The following is a 24,397-nucleotide window of genomic DNA, read 5'->3' as shown; positions in this document are numbered from 1 at the left end:
TTCACCTGAAAACTAGCTTGCTGTTCATATTCTATAAGCCCTGCAATGCTGTCAGTTCCAACTTGCCTTTTCTTTATCTTCAGAAAATTCACTGAGTGCCCACCTCGCTGGCTCTACAATGAGTGCCAAATCTGCCATCAGCAAGGAAATTTTTGCACCTCTTGATGAAAGAATGCTGGGCGCTGTCCAAGTCAAGAGGAGGACAAAGAAAAAGATTCCTTTCTTGGCAACTGGTGGTCAAGGCGAATATTTAACTTATATCTGCCTGTCAGGTAATGAAAACCAAGTACTTATGTTATTAAAAGAACTTGTTTTAAACAGTTAAATTTTAAGGTATCTGGGACAGTTGTATTCATTTTTATATATTTCCATTCTTTAATCCTTCTGTTCTCTCTGTTACCTTTCTCTGATCTTTATTCACTTATAGCATCTGTATTTTGAAGATCCGTTTTATGGAAAAAAAAGTGTTCAATTTTAATGTATTTTTCAGTTCATTGTTTCTGCAAAGGACTTGGTACACACACACACACACACACACACACACACACACACACACACACACACACACACACACACACACACACACACACACACACACACACACACACACACACCCTTCAAAACAAGTGGTCTGTGAGGACTTTTGCTTTAGAACAATTCTTGGTTTTCAAATAATATTCATTACTAGCAACCTGAGTTTTATTGACTTTCTTTTTCTAAACCATTGCCAACAATTAGTAGTAGTTTGTCTTGAGATAACTATTGGTACCTTATGGAATGTGAGAAAGAAGCTTCAGTTCACAAATCAGTGCTTTGCCTGACAGCTAGTCCCTTGTCAGGAATGAGCATCTGTTTTATTAAGCTTAGAGGTTTGTTGGATTATTTTTTTCCTTTCTGTTTGTGATTATAGTAGATCTGTAGGATTTATACTAAGTTTTTTGAGATAAAATTTGGATAAATGTTTCATGTAGTTATGGGTGACGCTAATCTGAACACCTTGGGCATTTGTTGTATTTCTGATAATATTTCTTATAATAGAGAGATGGAAAAATAATCTTAGATTTAATTCATCTCTTTTTAATTTATTTCGCTTGTGGTTTGGAAATAAAACTTTATTTTTTGGGCCTACTTTTGACTTAAAAAAAATAGGTCTATGGGGGAAAGCAAAGGAAGGGGTGACATTGTCCAAGAAGCATTGTACTCATTATCTGACTTATGGAATTGTAAACCCTTTATACAACTACATAATAATAACAATAAAAATCTAAATATAAAAAATTGAGAATAGAAAGCAACTAAGAGCCAGAAAAAAATGTCTATGGTAAGTTTATCAGAATTCATTTCAAGGTGCAAATAATGTTTCATCAGACAGCATGTGTAAATTTATAAGACTTTATCTTAAATTGAAGAGAAATTAAAAACATAACATTTTGTAAAGAATGACTGTACTTATTGAGAAAGTTTTATTGATATAAATATAAGAGAATTAGCCTTGAAACATTGGTCTCTCTTTCCCAAATAAGGATTAGGCTGATACAATTTGGCTGTTGTTAGAAGATATTTATATTTCTTCATATGCTAAGCATGACCTGGCATATGGTTGGAGCTTAATTAGTGAAAAGACAGAAGTTGCCTTTCCTAATTCATTTCTAATATTTTGTTAATAAGCTTAGGGTCCTAAAAACTCCTTTTCATATTCTTACATTAGATCCTAGAGCTTTGCTTGTATTAGGAGTGTATAAAGTATATTCCAATGAATTTTGTTTCATGTTTGGGCTGAGCTGAAATTGACTGAGCACAGATATATAATGTGTCTAATTTTGTTAAGCTCTCTTCTCTCTCTAGTCTCTAGTGTCTCAAAATTTCCTTGAGATTTCTTTTTTAAACTTTATTTTATTGTAAAGATGCTGTACAAAGGGGTTACAGTTGCATGAGTAAGATAATGAGTACATTTCTTGTTGAGCATTGTTACCCCCTCCTTTGTTGTTCTCCCACTATCCCTTCCTTCCCCTACCTTTCTCACTCCTCCCCCCCCCCAAAAAAGTTGCAAAGTTCATATCCAATGTAGTGTCTTGTGGGTATCATTGTTGCAATGGGTCATCCTGTGTCTTTGTTTCAGCGTTTTGTTATTCCCCTTCCCCTCTCTAAATTAGACCTATGTATATACAAGATGTAGGGTACCAAAATCAAGTACAGTGACAACAGGGGATATACCATATGGGGAAGAACATACAAAAGAAACAAAAAAAATCACATAGTACATTAAAAACTACAACAAAGAAAGACCTCTTGTGTTCTTATCTTGGGGTTCATATCACTTAGCATCATCTTATATGGTCACATGTACATAGCTTTTGAACTTTTCTGCTCATCTGATAAAATTATCCTAAACGTATACTAATTATTGCAAATGAGCATGGGAAACCATGGGACCTATGTTTCTTTGGGTCTGGCTTACTTCACTTAAAATGATTTTTTCCAATTCTTTCCATTTCCTAACAAATGAAGACAGTTATTTGAAGGAAAACTGGATGACTCAGAAACCTACTGAGCTTGCTTAGTATACACCTATTGCTGAAGGAGAAAAGTTTTACTTGGAATTTAGGCATATGCTATTGTCTGCCTGATCATGAAGTCTGTGAGAGTGATACAGGGACTGTAACAGCCTCATCTTAGTGAAATAGCATAACATTTCCCTGGGTGTAGAAGACAATGACCTGGGACTTACTGGATAACTGCATTCTCTATCCAAATCACTAAGACATTCAGGTTAAAAGTCTGAAGCTAGGAGAATTGCTTTTGGCTTGCAATGCAGGAAAACAATCTCTTGTCCTTTTTCTGGTTTTGAATGTTGAGAGGATAAATGAAGTATATCTGGCATTTCAGCAGACAGTAGAGTAGAAATTGGGGCAGGAAAAGTCTGGTCCTATAACACCTGCTTTTTGCAATGTAATTTTTTCTTATAATTGACAAAAAAGTAGCCATATTTATATTTATTTTCTAAGTTATGTAAAATTTAGAGGTACATCCCTGATAAGCTAATGCTTTAATTAAGAAATACTTAGTCAAATACACATTAAGTGCCTTTTATGTCCTAAATGCTAAGGATACAATTATTAGAAAAACTTATAGATTACCAAATTTAATGAGGAAGAAACAGTAGATATAACAAGCATAGAGTGAGAATGCCCAAAAGAATGTCTAGATAATCATATAGGAACAGAATTTAAACTGAGTAAAGAACCAAAAGGGTTCTAGAAAAGTAGGAATTTGTTAGTGTTGAAGAGGGTGGTGTGGGGAGAGCAGACATCCCAGGTAAAAGGACAGAATGATAGGTTCATTAACAAACCAAGCAGGATTTGGGGCCTTTCTTTGTCTCCTATTCAGTCTGTTCTTTGTAACTGACCACACACAGGAGGCTTTGAAGTGAAAGTTGAACCCTTCAATGACATTCTCCTTCCTGCTATTAGGGTGAATTGCCTATGCTTTCTGGGAGGCCAGGTCCTTCAACCACTGTACTTTACTTGCTGAAAACCAGCTATTCATTTTTAACAAGCAAACTTTGTCCAAATTAAGGCAAGGTCTGGAACTCTTCAAACAGCATGAAGCATTAAAGTAAAAGAGAGAAAGTATGACTTTCAAAGCTTGTCAAAACCTTCATTTATATATAATATATAATATATATCTATGTTATATTATACATTATTATATATATTGTATAATATTACATATTATATATATTTCAATGTCTGGAAAAATCTGAGCAGTAGATTCTGTGATCATAAAACTTTTTATTATTTTTCATAAATTCATTTTTTATTATTTATATGCAGTGATCAGAAAATAACAGCATCTATGTTTCTAAATATAAGATTGCCTGGGAATAATAAAATGTACTCCTATCATAAATTGTTCTTCATGTAAAAAGTTTAGTTAACTTTAGAAGAATTTGACAACATAATTAATAAGTTCCTGTGTATAAGCAAAAGATAATTCACACGCTGTTTAAAGGCCTCATGAGAAATTAAGATGAATCAAGTAAAAAAGATGAATCAACAAAGTCTTAAGGACAGGTAACATAGAATAGCATAACAGAGAGCAATGGAATATTTAAGAGAATCTCCATCTCCTTTTTTTGTTGTTGTTGTTGGTGGTGGTGATCATGGGGCTTGACCTCTGGGTCTGAGCGCTGTCCCTGAACTCTGCAGCTCAAGGAAGGCCCTCTACCACTTGAGCCACACACACCACCACTTCTGGTTTTCTGGTGGCTAATTGGAGATAAGAGTCTCATGAACTTTCCTGACCCGGCTGGCTCTGAACCAGAATCCTTAGATTGCAGCCTCCTGAGTAGCTAAGATTAGAGGCATGAGGCACCAGCGCCTGGCTCTCTATCTCTTTATAGTCTTCAAACTTGGGGATTTAAGGAGGACAAGTGAAATCACTTGTAACTGCAGGTATCAACTTTCATGTAAGTATGGGAAGAAGTAAACATCAGAAAGTCATTGACACCAGTCTTCCCTGGAGTGGCAACAAGTGAGGATTTTGTAGAAGAAGGAAATGATGGGAACAGTGGAGTCCCATTGCAGACAGGACATAGTATCTAAGGAGAGGATCTGTCCCCAGAAAGGGAAACATCCAGAACAGGTCAGAGCAGAGCCCTGATTATGTAGAAATTAAGATGAAGAAACTTGGCAGACATGTGGATAGAACAGAGGCAAAGTCTAAAAAAGACCATTTGGGGGAAGAGAAAGCAACTTAGAGGAAGCCCTTTGCAGGCTTAGTATGTTAGGAAAATGAACTCTTAGATATGTATTTTAATGTTTTTTTCTTTCATACATTTGTTTCTAACGCATTTATAAGATTATCTCTTTGTTGCTTTGTATGTCCCTCCCCCACAGTATAACCCCTGCTTTCACTATATTTGATGTCAGTATAACTTGTGGAGGAGATGGGGAAAAACAAGTCGTTTAAGGATACAGGTGGACCTGTTGCAACAATGAGAAATACAAGTTGTCATGTTGAAAACGAGCTTTACAACGTTGGGGGGAGGGGGAGGCTGGGAAGGGATGTGAAGGGTAAACAAAGGAGGAGGCTGCAATGCTTGATAAGAAATGTACGCATTATCTTCCCCATGTAATTGTAACCCCTCTGTACAGTATGTTCACAAAAATAAAATAAAATAAAAAAAGGTAAACAAAGCATCAAAAGGTGGAAGACTCCCAATGAAACCGTATCTCAGAACTGTGTCTTTCCCTTTTAAAACTGATGTCCTTTAAGTCAGGTTTTATTGAGGTGCACTTTATACAAAGGACCAACACTGCTCACAACATTCAATTACTTGTCCCTTCCATGATAATTTTGATCTGTAAAATTAAACTTGATACATGCTAAATTAAAACCAAGTTATAATTAGAAAGCAGTTGCCTACAGTGCTCTATAATCTCTTGCCATTCTATAATCTCTATTTTCATGATTCTGTTTGAATTTAGTATGTGTGATATGTGATGTTAGCTTTCATCTCCCCCGCCCATCAACCATGCATTTTCATCTTCATAAATGGTTGAAGTCTTTTCTTGGCTGCCTCTCCTTATTCCTACAGAAGGAGAATGTGGAGACCTTAATTTTTGTGATTTAGTTACAAATCTTGTTAAAACAGAAACCTAAGTCTTCATAAAATGATTTTTAATACGTATTTGATGTCAGTATAACTTGTGGAGGAGATGGGGAAAAACCAGTTGTTTAAGGATACAGGTGGACCTGTTGCAACAATGAGAAGTACAAGTTGTCATGTCCAAAATGAGCTTTACAATGTCCAAAACGAGCTTTACAACGTTGGTGCAGGGGGGGGGGGTAGGGGGGGAAGGGGGAAGAAGGAGAAGGATTGGGATTGCGGGGAGGCTGGGAAGGGATGTGAAGGGTAAACAAAGGAGGAGGCTGCAATGCTTGGTAAGAAATGTACGCATTATCCTGCCCATGTAATTGTAACTCCTCTGTACAGTATGTTCACAAATAAAATTAAATTAAATTAAAAAAAAAAGAAAGCAGAATTTTCTGTTTAAATTCTGAATATAGTTGGATGAGATGATTTAGGTAAAAAGGTCAGGAAAGGTAGTGACATGGATTAGGAGTATAAAACTGGCATTCTTCTTTTTCCTTGGTGATTGTTACCCCTAAGTATTAGAAAACTTCTAGAACTTTTCCAAGCACAGATGTCCTGATCCTACATAGGTACCAGTAATGCATCTTATCTATATTCTGAAAGTTCAAACTTAAGTTAAGTAATTTCACTATTTGGGGGTTTTATTTTGGGCTTCCCACTGGAATATTTAACACAATGGTATCTTTTGGTACTCAATTTTATTTTTAAAAAGGCTTTCTAGTTCCCTTGTTTTCTGACCTTAATCAAACTTCTAGATTTGAGAGAACTTCAATTTATTCCATTAGAAAGTGAAGGTTCATTATATTGAGGACCCTTTGGGCTGGAACGTTTGAGGATTATGAACCCCTTTGGCAGTTTTATATCAAAATTTACACTTCATGAATTTCATATAGGGAAGAATTAGAGTTTTTATATAAAAAATAAACACTTAAACATTTATGAGAGTTTGAGAAAATATAGATTGCTATTGGAATAAGGGTAGCCAGATTTTATTGTTAGTGAGCTGACATAAAAAGAAATTATCTCAGATCTACTTTCTAATTCAGACTGTATTTCATCTCAAAGTCTATGAATATTAGGAGAGAAGGGAAGAAACAAGAGAGGTGGAATTTAGCCTTGGTAGAAATGCTTTATTCAGTTGTAGTGGGTTGACTTTCTAAGATTTTTATCCAGAAAAAAAAAAAGAGAGATTCACATTGAAATTAGAAGTTTTACAGGAGCATTAGCAATGAAGAGAAAATGTTAAAAATGATTACAGTTATGTGCAATTGGTAAACATTGCTAGAATAAATATGGCATTTAAAAGAAAAAATTGTATAAGAAAATGAGCATTCATCTTATGTGTGTTAGGTTGTTTTAATTCCACTTAAACCCAGTAGCATCCCTAACAATTAGGAAGTATGTAGTTCTTCATTTCACAGATGAAGAAACCAGTATTCTCCAGAGGTTGTGACCTCCTAGAGGCTGACACACTAGAACTGGCAGAGTTGAAAATGCTTTCAGTCCCTGACCCCAGTGTTACTTTGTATTGCAGTAGCACCTCACTTCCTCTGACTTATTACCTGAGCAGGAGCTGTGAAGGGGCAGATTTGAAGGGGCAGATTCTTCTGACTCTTGACATTAGATACAGACATGAAATACTTTTGACCTCCATGCTTCCTTCCTATCTCACTTGGAAAACTATTGCTGAGTAGACTTTCCAAGTGTTTGACTGTGAGTCAGAGTAAGACTTTTTCTCTTTATTATAGAGATTTGGTAGGTAAGTCAAGCCATAAAACGAAGTAACTAGAATGCAGGACAAAATATTGTCTTCTTTCTATGAGTTTTCCCTGGATCCTTTTCAATTTATAAAAATTTGATATTCACTCTTGTATAATCGATGGAGACTTTTAGCTCTTCTGTGATATGGATATAAAGATATTTGATTAAAATATTCAAAATAGTAATAATTGTTGATCCTATTGATTTCAAAAAAGAGTTTATTTTAAGATCTTCTCTGGCTAGTAGAGTTAGCTAGCAAATATCACATGCAAATGGCCTTCAACCTAACACCTGCCATGCAGACACATACTTCAGGGCTCAGGATGGTCAGGGTGGTTCCAGTCCAACATGGCAATAGTGATATGATGAATGGCATTTGCTGAGTTTCTGTGTCACACATGGTTCTAAACCCTTTCTATATATTCACTCATTTCATCCTTACAACAGTGCTCCGAGGTAAATCACAGCACTGCTGCCAGGCTGTAGATGAAGAGACTGAGCCCAGATATAAATAAATTATCTTGCCAAAGCTGTTGGTTGTGAGAAACAAAACAAGGATTTGAACTCAAGTATTTTGACTGTAAATCCTATTCCAGAAGACTTCCCAAGAAAGCCTCCTTTCTTACCATTTCTGAAGCTTCAGTGGTCATCATGTGTGGGTAGACATGAGTGAATTTATTTTATTCAATTATATGTTAGATCCTTTAAATTTTCTTAGAGTTAGCTGGGCACTGGTGGCTCAAGACTGTAATTCTAGCTACTCAGGAGGCTAAGATCTGAGGATCATAGTTCAAAGCTAGCCCGGGCAGGAAACTCCGCGAGACTCTTATCTCCAATAAACCACCAGAAAAACCGGAAGTGGCGCTGTAGCTCAAGTGGTAGAGTGCTTGCCTTGAGCTGAAGAGCTGAGGGACAGTGCTCTAGCCCAGAGTTCAAGTCCCATGACCAACCCCCCAAAAAAAATTTCTTAAGAGTCTCTTTGTGGTTCTAAACCATTTCCTGTGGAAACCAATAGTAATAATATTTATTTTTTGTCAAGTCTTGTAAATAGGAGGGTAGCTATTATATATTGTCTCACTTAAACCTTAAAACCACCAGCATGTTTCTGCTGGACAGATGACAGAGTCCAGACTTACAGATGAGACGTGCACTCAATGCCCAGGGTTGGGAGAACAATGGAGCTGAAACTCATAACTAGGTCTACCTGACTCCAAAGTATATTCATGGTTTAATCTCCCCACCCCACCCCCCAGGATGAGCTAAGTCTGAAAAACAGAATTTTCCTCTTCCCTAAGAACAGTTTGACAACATTCCTTGCACAGAGTTCTAATCTCTGAGGACTTGTGCCGGCAGCCCCTTGAGCCTTTCTAGTGGTTTAGCACACCAACAGCGTTTTCTTTCTCACCAACAGAGAGATTTCTTTTTCCATTCTCTCATGTATGCATTCCAGGACTAAACCCAGATGGAAACAAGGGAAAGCTCTTGACAGAGGCTGGTGCCAAAACATTTCATTTAAAAAGGAAACTCCATCTGTGCGCTCTCCCACCACACAGCCCTGTGTGAGGAACAGAAGTTTCACAGCTGACTAGCTCGTGTTCCTTGGATTTGTTTTGACTCGTAGCCAAGGTAGAGCAAGGGGTTGTTAGAGAGCTTGCAAAGGAAGACTATTCCTTCTACACTATGGCGATCAAAGCCCTATTGACATTGTAAACAACAGATGACCAAGGAGGTTCTGGTCAGACATGCAGAGCACTGTGTTGGGTGATTTGCTAACCTGATGCTTCTAGAAGTTAGTACACTTGCTGTGGTATTGGGAATGTGCCTTCAATTGGCTTTTGCTTATACCTTGTAGGAGACTCAGAGGCACTTTGGGATATCAAGAGCCCCCATTGCTCCCTGGATCCACCATGCTATTGCAGAAGTTAGGCTTTAGCTGTAAGACTGACATATAAGAAAATACTGACAACCAGCTTCCTTACAACTTTGAGGCTTCATTTTCTCATCTCTGAAATGGGGTATCTTTTTCCCAGGGGCATTTTGAAGAGTAGGTGAGCTACTCATGTATTTGTATACATGGAAGTTCCTCAACTTTCTGAGCAATGCTATTATCTTTTCACCACTGGGACACTCATTGGTTCTTACCTTATAAAGATAATCCATCTGAACTATTTTTTAAAAGGTGCAAATTTATATCTGTGGCAGATATATGGGACCCATGTTATGTGTGGCACGGAAATACTGCAGCCCACCTCTGGCCTCCTTGGCTTTTCTTCTTCTCCCTAATGCTTTCTCCTTTCCCTTTCAGATTAGTGTCCTCTCCTGCTGTGCCCCACCCCTGATAGGAATCTGACACCTACTTTCTAAATCCTTTCTAAATCAGGCTTTTCTTAACTTTCTTTGCTCTACAATTAGCCCAACCCCAACTAGACTACTAGATGGTTTCGTGTTACTGCTCTATTTCAGAGTTTGCATTAAAAACTTCTAATCTTTTAGGTGTTTATTGGTGATTATGTTGGATGCTGTACTTCCTTGTGTTCAGGCCTCTTTGTCTCACTTTGTGAGAAATAAGAACTGGCTGAGTCAATCAGGTTCCTGTCTCTGAAATGAAAGATGTTATTTTCCTTCACCTATCTTTACTGGATCAAAAGAAAAATTAAAACAAAATAAAACATTCTCTGGGATCAGTCATGTGCAGTGTTCAGCAAATAGAAGACATGGGAGAGGTTGATAGATATGCCTACAGGCCTGGCTTTTCAGCCAGCTCAGGTTCTTGTTTTTGTTTCTCCAACTCTTTCCTGTTACCCTTCGTGTGTGTGTGTGTGTGTGTGTGTGTGTGTGTGTGTGTGTGTGTGTGTGTGTGTTGATAGAAAACAAGAGAGACAGAAAATACAAAGGAGTAATATTTCTATCCCTATAAGTTATTCTAAACTATATGTAGAGTTTTCCAGAAGAAACTAGAAATAGCGACAAGCCCAGTGAGATACAGGTTTGCCATAACCCTAACAAATAGATGGCCAATGTGTTACTGGGGCCTCCAACCTCATTGCCATAACACACTTAGCATGGCTAGGTTTTGTTAATTGTTTTTCTCTTTACTTGATCAGACTGTAGAAAGTAGAGGCTTTGTGGTATACACTTCTCAGTCCCAAGGGGCCTGATCATGGTGGTAAATGCAGTGCCGGGGAAAATTGGGAATATTCTCTCTGCCCTGTCTTCTAGACTCCCTAAGCAAGCAGCCTAAGGTCCCAGATTACTTTCTGCATTTGAGTTCCTGGCCAGGAACTTACATATTCACCTTGGGCCAAACCAGTTGGTGCTTAATTGACTTTAAGTTGATGTTAGGTGAAATGAACCCCAAGATAAATATTCAAATGTTTTTTCTTTCATGCAATTGTTTCTAACATATTTATAAGATGATTTCTTTGCTGCTTTGTATGTCCCTCCCACACGGTATAACCCCTACTTTCACTATATTTGATGTTGGTATAATTTGTAGAGGTGAAGGGAAAAAACAAATCGTTTAAATAGGGATACAGGTGGACCCATTGCAACAATGAGATGTACAAGTCGTTATGTCGAAAAACGAACTTTACAACTTTGGCCAAGGGGTGGGGTGTGGGGGGAGGGGGTGGGGTAGGAGGGAAGGTGGGGAGGTGGGAGGGATGGGAAAGGATAGGAAGGGGAAACAAAGGAGGAGGCAACAATGCTTGATAAGAAATGTACTCATTATCTTGCCCATGTAATTGTAACTCCTCTGTACAGTATTTTCACAACTAAAAAAAAAAAAATGTGCCAGGCACCACAGTGGCTCACACCTATTATCATTATCCTAGCTACTCAGGAGGTCTGAGATCTGAGGATCATGGGTGGGAAAGTCTATGAGACTCTTATCTCCAATAAACAAAAGCCAGCACAGTGACTCAAGTGGTAGAGCATTAGTCTTGAGCAAAAGAAGCTCAAGGACAGACCCCAGGCCCAGAGTTCAAGCCCCAGAATCAGCAGGGAAAAAAAAAAATCACCCAAAGATGATGTTAGATAGTCTTTTATTCTCTTGGACTTCATCAGATTACTGAGCTGGAGATTTTATTCTATCTAATGGCCAAGTTATCAAGAAGAAAATGAAATTTCTCCTAGTGTTCAGACATTAAGAATCATCCTCAATGGGCAATTTATAAATGTAGCCTACAGCAGGAAACTATTATCTCAAAATTATGGAGTACCTGAGTGTTTCTTCTCAGCAGAGTTCATATTATGGAGGCATCACTGATCATTTATGGACACTGCATACATCAAAACTTTCCCCAAATGCTCTTTTTATAGTAATCATTTTCAGTTCTGTATTTCCTTAGGGAGGGCCTCCAAGAGAAAACTCAAAACTCCATCTTTTTGCTATAGTTAGAACCTCCCAGGGTATTAACACAGTGTCTCCTGCCATGCCTTTTTAAGAAATTATCTTCCCTCTTCTACACAAGGATCCCATGCAACTGAGGGCTGCAGACTTCATGCTAGACCATATCTTGAGTTTAACAAATTTTACTGTCTGACAAGCCCACAGGAAGTACAGGAAGTAAACTGGAGATGGCAGGATTATACAATGCCTTCATTACTTCATATCCAAGTTTCTGTTTTCCCAAAGTAAGTTGGTTCTGTTATGACTTCACTAGACATTTCCTATTGTATTGATGACAGCTGCTCTCCTTTTTTCTGACAGATGTACTCAAATAGGATTTATATAGGTTTTTTAACCTCTGGTCAGAATTCTTTCTCTTTTGTAGATAGGTTCAAGATTGAACGATTTTTATTTTGTTTTGTGGGGGAATGATACTGGGGCTGGATTGCAGGGACTTGCGTTTACTAGGCATTCTACCACTTAAGCTATACCTCCACACTGCTTTTTGATGGTTGTTTTGGAGATAGAGTCTCATGGATTTTTCTTCCCTGACTCTCAAAACCAGACACTCTTCATCTCAGCTTCTTGAGTAGTTAGAATTTCAGATGTAAGTACTAACTCCCATCTTAAAAGAGGCAGTTAGTTATTTGCCTCACATTTCTGCTTGATGGATTTGTTAGACATTTCCCATTGTATTGTTGATGGAGTACAGGAAGTGGCAAAAAATCAGCCAGATATAGTCATGTTTTTATTTCTTTGATTAATGATTCACATTTGCCATTTTATCAGATATACCGTCTTAACCTACAAGACTACTAGGATGAAAGGAAATAACTTCTTAGGAATTAATGAATCTAGATTTTTTTTTTTTTTTTGGTACTGGTAGTACTAGAGTTTGAACTTGGAGCACCCTGCTTGCTCAGTTTTCACGCTACAATTTGAGTGTTATCTCCAGCTCTGCTTTTTGCTTTTGGAGATTATTTTGGAGGTTGAATTGAATTTCTGACTCAGGATAATGTAAAATCTGATGCGGAAGAGACAGATTACTAGTTAAGTGAATTCAAGAGTTTATCTCTATGGTATTATTATTTCTCACGTGCAGCAGTAATTTGTGTCACTCTTTGTTGGGAAGAGCTTATTGATATCTCCTCTGTGGTGCACTTATCATAAGGATAGGCCAGATGTGCATGCTTGTCCTTCTTCTCTGTTACTTCTTCCTAGACTTGGGGACCCATAAAATGGAAGATGCCTAAAGTACTGTCTTAGAGGGGGGAAATCTAAAAATAACATCCTCCCCAAGTGAAGTACACTTCCCTGACCCCTTGGACTAAGGAAAGAAGGTATTTAAACTATAATTGTTTTCTAAGTTAGATATTTCATGTGTACTTTTGAATTCCCATTTATATTAGAATGGATGGCCATGTATAGAATTTTTAAATTTGTGCACAGTAGGGGTTACATTCAGGTTATTTTTCTTAACTGAGGGAATGCACAGTCAAAATTAATCAGAGACCCCAGGCTTGTGTCCAGAAAAGTGGAAATCTTTACTGCACTATTAATAACTGCTGACCAGGGGACTGGAATTGGCTTGTAAAATCCTTGGCTTTAGATGTACTGCACAAAGTAGTAGCCCTTGGGAATCAGCCTCAACTCCACTCTTTCTGGCCCCAGCCTACTCCCAAATTCTGTGGTTTTCTGGAAAGCGGAGAGCCAGCTGCGGTGTACACTCAGTGTCCTGACACCCACTAGTGAGCACCTGTTGCAGGTAGTTAGCACTTAACAATGATGGCCCTCCTCTTAGGTGTTCTCTACAACTTTTGGTGCCTGAAATCTGGCTGATAGAATGACTTGTTTCAGTTCCAGTGTTAAGTTTTATGGGAATGCATGTGAACACCTGCAACTTTGCTTTAATACACCATTGGCAGATTGGGCCTGGTTTATTTAGTTCTGAAGCTACTTGGCCTTTTGTGCCTTTGAAAATAAGGAAACCTACATTTCCTTTCTGGACCTGACTTTTATTGATTCATCTAGAAACACCTCATTCTTTGCTGAGACAGCAGTCTTTAGCTCCTCCTTTGAACTGTGTCTTGCATTTTTGTACACAATTATTTCTCTTTGTCTTTTACTGTACTTTCATCTGTAAGGACTATATAGACCATTTACTTATCAGTAAAAAAAAAGTCTTAGAACTTACATATAGTGAACTCCTGTCATTAACAGGGGATATGTTCTGAAACCAAATGCTATACACAATGTATGTTTTCTATATATACATACTTATGATATAACTTAATTCATAAATTAGTCACAATAAAAGGCTAAGGAGATAGTAAAAACAGTTATAACAACATATATTGTGAAAAGTTGTTTAAAACCTGAATATTGCTGAAATTTTTCACTTAATATTTTAAGACTGTAGTTGACCACTGGTGATTGAAACTGAGGAAAGCTGAAAAGATATTATGGAACTATGTCTTTAAGAGTCATTTAAATATACTCCACATAGCATAAACATAAGTCACAATACTCTCTTTTGCATAGAACTAGACTGACATAAAAAGTTTTTTCCCAGAAATAATATGGCTATGAAGAATAATCTTGATTTTTTTTAAATGAATGTGAATTTCCAAAATTAAAGGGGGTTATAGTTGCTTCTTACTAAAGGTGTCCTGTCTAATCTCCGTTAGCTGCTAATGTCCTTGGGTAGTATCTTAACTGCCAATGTCCAGTGGACATCATGGATGTCCACTGTTCCCTCACTCTAAAGGCTCTGTTTCTCCTTCCTTATGAATATTATTTTTTTCTTTCTTTCTTTTTTTGTTTCACAAAAAAGGTTTGAACCCAGGGCCTTGTGCTTGCTTGACTTGCTTGCTTATGCTAATGCTCCACTAACTTGAGCCATGCCCCTAGCCCAGATTTTTGGAGATGGATTCTTACGGACATTTCACCCTAGACTGGCTTCAAATTGTGATCCTCCAAATCTCAATTTTTTGAATAGCTAGGATTACAGGGGTGAGCCACTAAAACCCTGCTATAAACCTTCTTAAAAACACAACTTCTTATAGTGACTCACCTAAACTGTTAGTAAAGTAACAATATAGTCCATGAAACCTTTAACAATGGATGTGCCATTTGAATACATTCCCTGGGAAGATTTATATTGCAGAAAGTGGTAACCTTTTTAAAACTAGTGTTGATGATGGTGGTGTGCTAGAGCTGGTAGGGATGGGTATGGTTGTTGTTGGTGGTGGTGGTGGTAGTACTATTACTGAGAGTAATTATTGAGAAACTGTTACTGCCCATTTTGTACCTTCCTAGATGCTTATATCTGGGATTGATATATACATATGACAAACACCTGTCAGTTTGAGTTGTTATTCTTCGATATTTTCATTATCTAGTGGGCACAGTTATTTGACCATATGAGGACTTAAAGATTCTTGCTTGAAACTTGTTTTCATGGTGTTGATTAATACCTGGAATTTGGAACAGAGCCTATTAAATGGACTTTGATTTCATTTCCTTTGGCTTCTGTTATCTTTTGGACTTTAGCAGAGAATATTGCTGTAAATAATGCAACCTGATACTAAAGAGCCTTGAATCGTTTGTTTTCATAAATCAACTTATTAACACCAAGGACAGAGCTTTATTCATGCCTCCTTGAGCTTCAAAAAAGTGTGTTGGTAATTTTATTTTATTTTATTTTTTAAATCATGGTGTAGCCAGCTTTCCAGATAAAATTCTCTGGCTTGAATACTGTGATTTGATAGAATACGTTAGGATAGGATCCTTGTTGCCAAGATTTTTCTACATATGATTTCAAACTCACTTCCTTCCAAAATCTCATTTTATTTTGAGCTGTTGTATTTCTCTGTGAATGGTGAGATCAAAGGAAGAAAGGAACCACTTCTCAAGAAAATGAATTCTTTGATTCTGTACTAGAAATACCTGGCAAGTCAAAATGAGGGGACAGTTTTGCTGAAATGAGTTTAAATTTCCCTGAGACTGCTTTAATTTTTGCCTGAGGGTAAAAAGAAAGGATGATGGTACTTTAAAAGCTTTTAGAGAATACAGCATTGGTTACAATGTAGTTAGCATCAAAAAGACTTCAAGCTACTCAGTATTAAAAATGATATTTGGCTTGAAATTATTTAAATTTGTAAATTGGATTCCTTCTATTTTTAATGTAGGTATATTTTGGCACTTTTTTTTTGTTTCTGACAATACTGAGGTTTGAACTCGGGACTTTATCAAAAGAGATGCTATATGAAAGAAAAGGCTTTGGAGAAAGAAAGACTTTTTTATTGTGAAAATACTGTATAGAGGGGTTAAAATTACATGGGCAAGATAATGAGTGCATTTCTTATCAAGCATTGTAGCCTCCTCCTTTGTTTCCCCTTCCCATCCCTTCCCATCCTCCCCCCACCCTCCTCCTCCTCACCTACCCTCCACCAAAGTTGTAAAGTTCATTTTGACATAAGGACTTGTACATTTCATTGTTGCAATGGGTCCACCAGCATCCCTATTTAAACAATTTGTTTTTCCCCTTCCCCTCCACAAATTATGCCAACATCAAATACAGTGAAAGCAGGGGTTATACAGTGAGGGAGGAACATACAAAGCAACAAAGCAATCATCTTATAAATATGTTAGAAACAATCGCATGAAAGAAAAAAACATTTGAATACATATCTTAGGTTCATTTCCCTAACATTAACTTATCTGACCTTTTCTGCTTGACTCAGACATATACTAGTTATTGCAACTAAGGGAAACCATGGGACCTATGTTTCTTTGGGCCTGGTTTACTTCACTTAATATAATTTTTTCCACGTCTTTCCATTTCCTAACAAATGGGGAAATGTCATTCTTTCTGATGGAGGCATAGAATTCCATTATGTATAAAGACCAGATTTTCTTGATCCATTCATCTACTGAGGGGCATCTGGGTTGGTTCCATATCTTAGCTATGGTAAATAATGCTGCAATAAACATAGTTGTGCTGGTAGCTTTAGTATGGTCTTGTTTGTAAACATTTGGGTAAATGCCCAAAAGTGGGATATAGGGTTATAAGTGGAGTCTTTTGAGGAACCTCCATACTGCTTTCCAAAGTGGTTCAACAAGTTTACACTCCCACCACCAATGTAGTAAGGTTCCCTTCTGTCCACATCCCATTCAGCATCTGTTGTTATTAGAGTTCTTGATTATAGCCATTCTAACTGGGTGAGGTGGTATCTCAATGTTGTTTTGATTTGCATTTCTTTTATGGCTAGAGAGTTTGAGCATTTCTTCATGTGTCTTTGGCCATCCTTCTTTCCTCTTCAGAGAAGTTTCTCTTTAAGTCTTTAGCCCACTTATTTATTGGGCAGTTGTTTCTTTGAGGATTTGTTGTTGAGGGATTTAATTTTTTGAGTTCCAAGTATATTTTAGATATGACACCCTTGTCCGTTGTATGGCTAGTGAAGATATTCTCCCAATCCGTGAGCTTTCTATTGATCTTGCTAGCTATGTCCTTTGCCATGCAGAAGCTCTGCAACTTCATGCAATCCCATTTGTCCAACCTTTCTTTGATTTGTTGTGTTTCTGGGTCTCTATTAAGAAAATTTGGGCCTGTGCCAAGGAGACCTAAGGTTTCTCCTATTCCATCCTGTAATGATTTCAGAGTAGAAAGACATGATTTTTAATGCTGCTTCATTTATTTATTTAGTTAATTATCTATTTACTTATTATTTTTAATCAGTTGTATAAAAGGGGTACAAGTCCGCATGTCAGTTGCATCAATGTCACCCTTCCACCGTTCTCCCCCTTTATCTCAGCCCTAACCACCTACTCAAATTATCTGGTTCCATTTTCACATGTGTACATTGTTAATGCTATATCTACTACTGTGAGCTATACAACCCATAGAAATTCACTCGGCCTGTGGGATTCTGTATTTCCATGTAATATAAAATGCTCATTAAAAATTGTTATCAGAATGGATGCTAAGATGGAGTTTTAATTTAAAGCAAGGCTGGATGCTTGTGAATGTTAAATATGCTGCAAGGTTTGGATGTTGACTAAAAGCATGAGTAGAGTCACACACAACTCACATCTCAGTCATATCTTGCCAGCTGCGATGTATGTACCTAATCTCTATGAACCACTTTCCTCACCTAGACTTTTACCCCATATGCTTCTCTGGCAGTTTAAGGAGACAGTTAGGAATTGGTTGTCCACAGACCTTAGTCAGTACTGTTCCAGTACTGTGTGCTGAGCAGAAGGTATGGTGACATGCTGGGGCATGCTAGATCCTGCAAAATATGGATCCATCCACAGGAAGTTTAGGTTCCTGGAAACATGCTGAGACCTTAAAAAGCAGTACATTGGAATGCTTTGTGGTTGTTATCTCTTGACATTCTTTGTGTCGTGGTCCTACCTGGGCCTGAATGTGGAAGCTGAGTTTGTGGTTTTCATGAGTTGTAAAACAAATCATGCTGTCAATTCTTATTTTCTTGAGATACAAAGTCTTAATCTCCCCTAGACTGTGGGCAGCTTTCACAAGTCTGTACACTGTGTGACTCATACTTCGCATCCAGGCCCCAGGAGCTTGGATTCCCTGCAGTTTGATAACACCTTTTCAGGATATAAAAGAAACTTCTCAAAGCCATTTTCTGGCTTATCATTTTGTTTTCCTCATGTTCATTTTTATTCAAAGTAATGTCATTTGTTTGGATTTTCTTTTACCATTAAAAGCTTCAAATGCCAAATTGGCTGAGCCCCAGTGGGTCACAGCACTGACTATAAAAAAGGCTGAGATCTATCTACATAAAGCCAGCCTGGGAAGAAAAGTCAAGGAGACACTCTCTCCAAAATAACCAGCAAAAAGCTGGGCTTGAAGCATGTCTCAAGTGGTAGGGTACCAGCTGAGCAAGCACATTAAGTGAGCATGAGAGCCTATTGAGAAAAAGACATGGTTTTAATACCGCTTCATTTAATTATTTAGTTAGTTAATTAGAAAAATTAGAAAATTAGTAAAACCCTTGTGCTAGCAAAAAAAAAATAGCCATAGATACCATCTGAGGACTTAATTCTCAGTATCCCTGAGTTGGTCTCTATCTCTGTGTCCCTATAAGCAGTAATAAAGCCCTCTGCTGTGGTTGGGTCAGCCTCTGTCAACCTGGAGAGGAACTCCCTACAGAAGGCCTTTCTGTGGAACTCTAATCTGTTGAAAAGTCCAGTGATATGATTTCCTGTTAATTCCACTGTCCCCTATGACCAAGTACCTATTAGATAATGTTTTCTTCATGTTCTGTTATCCAGTTGTCTGCCAGTACGAAATTCAGCTCTTATACTTTTGGAACTAGGTGGAGCTCAGAAGCCAGTAGTTATAAGTTCCATAGCAAAAAGAGTGAAACAGACTTGAGGTAGAATCTTCCATGGACACCATCTGTGTGACCTTGCCATAGTTACTTCCCCTCTCTGTGAATCTTGGCCTCTCAAATTAAGGAAATAATTACTTTTGCTTTGTTGTTGTTTGGTTTGGGGGAGGGGGTTGGTGCTGGTCCTGGGACTTGAACTCAGGGTCCTGGGGCTGACCCTGAGCTATTTTTTGCTTAGGGCTAGCACTAATGCTCTACCACTTGAGCCACAGATCCACTTTTGGATGTTGTGGCAAGTTTTAGAGATGAAATATGAAGGATTTTCATGCTTGGGCTGGCTTCAAACTGTGGTCTTCAGATCTCAGCATCCTGAATAGTTAGGATTAAAGACATAAGCCACCACCAGCACCCAGCAGATTTACATTGTTTTAAGTCACCCGTATATGGTCATTTGCTCTAGCAGTCATAGGCTATATCCCCCTGCTAAGATACTACATTATTAATGCCCGTAAGTTCATCATCTATAAGTGGTCTGTTTCTTTAGACAGTATGGTGGCTTCTCATCCTAATGCCAGCCACCAAAAAGTGAACAGAAACTTAATCAGGCCCATACCTGTATCTCAGAGTCTACATATGCTTACAAGTATAAAGAGAACAAAAGTGTGTTTGGGGTACTGTAACTTTTTTCTCCAAAGCTTCCTCATGCACTTTCTACCTGTGGGCTGGCATGCCTTTTAGGCATATCTTTCAGTTTTGCTTGTTTTATAATATTTATTGACAGCATTAAATGAGAGAGGAACCATTTATTCTCTTTATTCATTTGACTTCTAGTATAATATTGTTCCATGAATACAAAAAAAATGTTTCAACTCAGAATTTTTGTTCTAATGATAAGGAGCGTTTTAATTGTAGGGTTGGAATTTAATTTTGATGATTCAAAGCATTCAGTGCTGCTTGCAAAGCATGAAGAGTTATAATCCTGTCACTTCAGAAATGTGGTCTTATCTAGAATAACTCAAAAAATATATAGAAAATGATATGTTAGGCTAAAACTCTTCAGAGTTTCCTGTGGTTGGGCAAAATTTTGGCAATAAATTTCAAGGATGTTTAGAAAAAAGTCCATGTTGTTACTATAAGATTAAGTATATTCGTGCTTATATATTAACTATTTATGTGTACTTAAGATTCCTTCATACTCTATAAGCTTGAAATAAGCTTATTATTTATCATTATGGGGTTTTCTAAGTGATTATTTTTTAATCCTTTATGAAAAAATTCAATTATGTAATAGTTGAGAGAATCATATAATGAACTCTCATAAACTCATCATGGAATTAATATGATTAACTTTACTAGACAACCATATTACATTTATTTACCATCCTTTCCCCCACAGTGGACTATTTTTTTTTTGGGGGGTCCAGTCGTGGGGCCTGAACTCTGGGCCTGGGTGCTGTCCCTCAGCTCTTCAGTTCAAGGCTAGCGCTCTACCACTTGAGCCACAGCGCCACTTCCGGCTATTTTTTTGTGCTTATGTGGTACTGAGGAATCGAACCAGGGCCTTGAGCATGCAAGGCAAGTGCTCTACCACTGAGCCACCTTCCCAGCCCACATTGGACTATTTTTATGTAAGTCATATTATTTTATTTTTTCATATTTCTAACTGCATAAATTAAAAGACACAAAGGGTTTTTGAAGTACAATCAAAATAGCAATATCACAATTTCTTAATACTTAATATGTGTTCAATTTCCCCAACTACTGAATATGTATTTGTATCTCATATGTACAAATTCAAAGAAGTATACAAGTTTCTTTCCTGATAAAGTCTATTGTTTTTTCTTTTTTTTTTATTGTGAGTGATAGTCTATTGTATTAAAAAAAGGAACCTATTTTTAACAACTGAAGGATTAAAGTACAGAAAAGAATTTATATTCTCTTTGTGTGGCAATTGTACAAAATGAATAGAATTATGTAAGAATGTGCCCTGATATTTTCCCTTCAGCTTATGACAAAATGTTTATAGAAAGAATGAGCAAAAGTTGTAGAGTAAGGCAATACGGTATAATAGAATCACTTGGCATCCAGAGCTCTGTAAGATAATCTATTTTCAAGTAAAATTCTACTTGAAAATATTGCATTTCTAGAAAAGTCCAACATATACCAGTCTAGAAATAATGATGCAAAGTTGGCCTTGTAGTCAGAGACTCCAAGTTAGAAAATTATCACATTGTTACTGAACATGTGCCTACTTTTTCTCCTCCTCATTCCCAAATAATACACGGCAACAGCTGTTCACATAGCATTTATATTGTATTATGTATTTTAAGTCATTTAGAGATGATTTAAAGGTTATATGCAAATAGAACCTTTTTAAATTTTTCTAACCCTATAAATTTTTCTAACAGCAGACCCCTAAGTTTATTTAAGGACAATTGTATTTATATGTATGGATAGAGGATGCCATTATATTGATTACTAGCACCATAGTTTACATTTGCTTGTTTATGAACTTTTCAGAAATGGAATCCTCTAGTATGTACTGTTTAGTTTGTCGTATCTTCCTTTCAGTAGTGTTCATGCAGTTCATTGTGTTGCATGCCACTACAGTTTTTGTCATTCTCACTGCTGAACAGGATTCTATTGTAAACATGTACCACTATACCTCATTTTAATATCGATCAGTTTATAGACTTTTTCCAGGATTATGTTACTAAAATAGTGTTGCTTGGAGCATTCTAGGACATACATGTCTTCTTGTGATTATACTTAAACATTTCTTCTCAGTCTATGCTAGGAATAGAATTGGTAGTAAATAGTACATGCCTCTTTATGTTCAGTATATACTGCCTTACAGATTTCAAAAAGGTGATTACTAGCAGTCTAGAGAGTGCCAATTGTTCCACATGTGTGGCCATTTTTGTGTTTACTGAATGATTAATTTTTGCCAGTACTGGAGCTGGAACTCAAGGCCTAGGCTTTGTCCCTTAGCTTTATTGCTCAAGGCTGGTGCTCTACTGAAGTAGACATGGTTACCTGGCCTTCGTAACTATGTTCCAGGCAAAGGCCATTTTGCTGGAATGTGGCAAGGTGAGGCTGTCTGCTGGAATGTGGGTTTCTGCAGAACAGGTAGGACTATCTGGATTGATAATAGAAAGCCCACAGATAGAAATTGCACACCTAGCATGAAGTTGACATCACCAGCCCTGACCTTTGCCTTTCTGATTAATGAGCTGTTGTGTGTGTGTGTGTGTGTGTGTGTGTGTGTGTGTGTGTGTGTAAAAAATCCATGATCTCCCCTTCTTCACCATCTAAACCCTTTCTGGTGCTGGCACTAGCCTCTTTCAAGTTGCTGGCACTACACTCCTTTGTCCTCTTTGAAAAGTAGTCTTGATCTTTGCTGGTTCGAGTGGCAGTAACACTACCAGCACTTTGGATTTTTGGTGGTTACCTGGAGATAAGAATCCCATAGACTTTCACATCTGGACTGGCTTTGACTCTCAGTCCTCAAATCTCAGCCCCTTCAGAAGCTAGGATTACAGCTGTGAGTCACTGGTGGAGTCACCTGAAAGAATCTTTGCAGTTGAAATTTGATAGGTATAAGGCAGCAAGTTACTATAGTAAACTAACCTGTTAAGGAAATTTTGGCCAGATTAAAGGCAATTGTTTCCTTCATTCTATATCTGAGAAAAATTTACATTTAGAAATTATTTAACTTAACTATCTTTGGTGTGTTTTTTTGTCCATCACTGTGAAGTATCTTCAGAATGAGTTGTTTTGATTCCTTTTAGCAATCTTGTCACATGCTTCCTTTTTTTTTCCCAAAAAGCCAATTAGTATGCAAGTAAGGGAGTTAATTTCCATCTTTTGAGTTGTTGATGTTACTCTTTATACAATCCTCTTTACTTTCTGCATGTTTTTGAAACTGTGAAGGCTAAAGAAAACTTTGAACAGAAGAGGTAATCATTGCTCAGTTTATAGAAAGAGCTTACCTTCTGACTCATACATTTAATACTCCTTTTAATATTTTAAATAAAAATATATATTAAAATAGTGACATTGTATCAAGATGTATCTAGCTCTTGTCTGTAAGACAAAATAATTTAACTTCACTGGTGTTTACTCTGTTCTCCTTTTTACTGAACATAGTTCCAATTCGATTTAGTCCTGAACTCCTTCAGTGATACTCTTTAAGTTCTTTCCTCATTTTCCTACTTCTTTGTGCCCTTATTCCCCTCTGATTCTTCAGCTGTGATGGACAGCAAGACATGTACATGGTATTGAAATTAGGATCCGAAGCAGGGTGCTTCTTCAAACTTAGAGGGAAAAAAGTAAGCATGAATGTTAGGTCCTGAGTTCAAGCTTCAGTACTGGCAATAAAAGAAAAAAAAATAGGATTGGTTTTAGAAGACTACTAGATCTTATTCCTCATTTTCTGCTGTGCAATAATGTGTATAACATTGGAAGTGCACATCATCCTCAGTACTTAGATTCTGTACGATGTTTGGGTGAATTTATAACCAAGCATGTTAACTCTTAATTGTGTCTTAATTGTAATCAGTGACATTTATTTTTTTCCTTTTTTTGGTATTTATATTTTATTGTACTCATTTTCTCTTTTCCTTTAAATCTTACGTTACTGTTATTAATTTTTTATGTCTTGTTACAAGGAAACACTATTGGTTATTAGCCTCTGGTTAATCTAGGGGACCCCCTACCAAATTGGGAAAGAAGAGAAACTAGTGGGTTAAAAAATCACTAAAAAAAAATCTCCAACTCCTCATTTGGTTTTTCCTTTCAAGAGAGTTCCCTAAGCTCAGAAAAAGTCACATGAGTATAAGGGGATTCCTCTTGGGGCTGATAACAACATCTGCTTCTGAGTTCATAACACCTGCATGATACAGGACATTTGAATGATGTTCTTCAGCCTTTCTAGAGATAGTTCATGTGCAAGAAACCAGATCCTGGGACTTGGAGAGGCCAGTAAAGAGTTTAAGGGTAAAGGTAAGGCTCTCCCAAGTCTCTGTGTGCTGGGCATCACAACAAAGCCCAGCTCCCAGACAGCCTGTGTAACTGTCCCACCAAGAGTTCAATAATATTTACAATTCATGGCTATTTCCAGAATTTTTTCTTTCTCCAGAAGGAAGTAGGTTTTGGTTGGCATCTTTCTTTCTTTTTAATGAATGTCGTACTTTGTGTCTTCCATATAATACGAGGGCAAAGGAT

At 37.3% G+C, this 24,397-nt stretch overlaps 1 protein-coding gene across 1 annotated transcript in view; it reads left to right on the top strand.

Annotated features, from left to right (window-relative positions):
* Window positions 1-24,397, top strand: part of Stxbp6 (syntaxin binding protein 6) — a 276,813-nt gene that overhangs the window by 88,854 nt on the left and 163,562 nt on the right. The window contains exon 2 of the mRNA XM_070026055.1: window positions 84-272. Within this exon, the coding sequence (XP_069882156.1) occupies window positions 119-272 (154 nt within the window). The 5' untranslated portion in view covers window positions 84-118. The remainder of the gene's footprint in view (window positions 1-83; window positions 273-24,397) is intronic.

The sequence above is a fragment of the Dipodomys merriami genome, unplaced genomic scaffold (genome assembly GCF_024711535.1).
Source record: "Dipodomys merriami isolate MVZ:Mamm:240054 unplaced genomic scaffold, mDipMer1.0.p SCAF_1, whole genome shotgun sequence".
Taxonomy (NCBI): Eukaryota; Metazoa; Chordata; class Mammalia; order Rodentia; family Heteromyidae; genus Dipodomys; species Dipodomys merriami.
The sequence above is the reverse complement of the archived record's forward strand: the minus strand, read 5'-3'. Positions and strand labels throughout refer to the sequence as shown.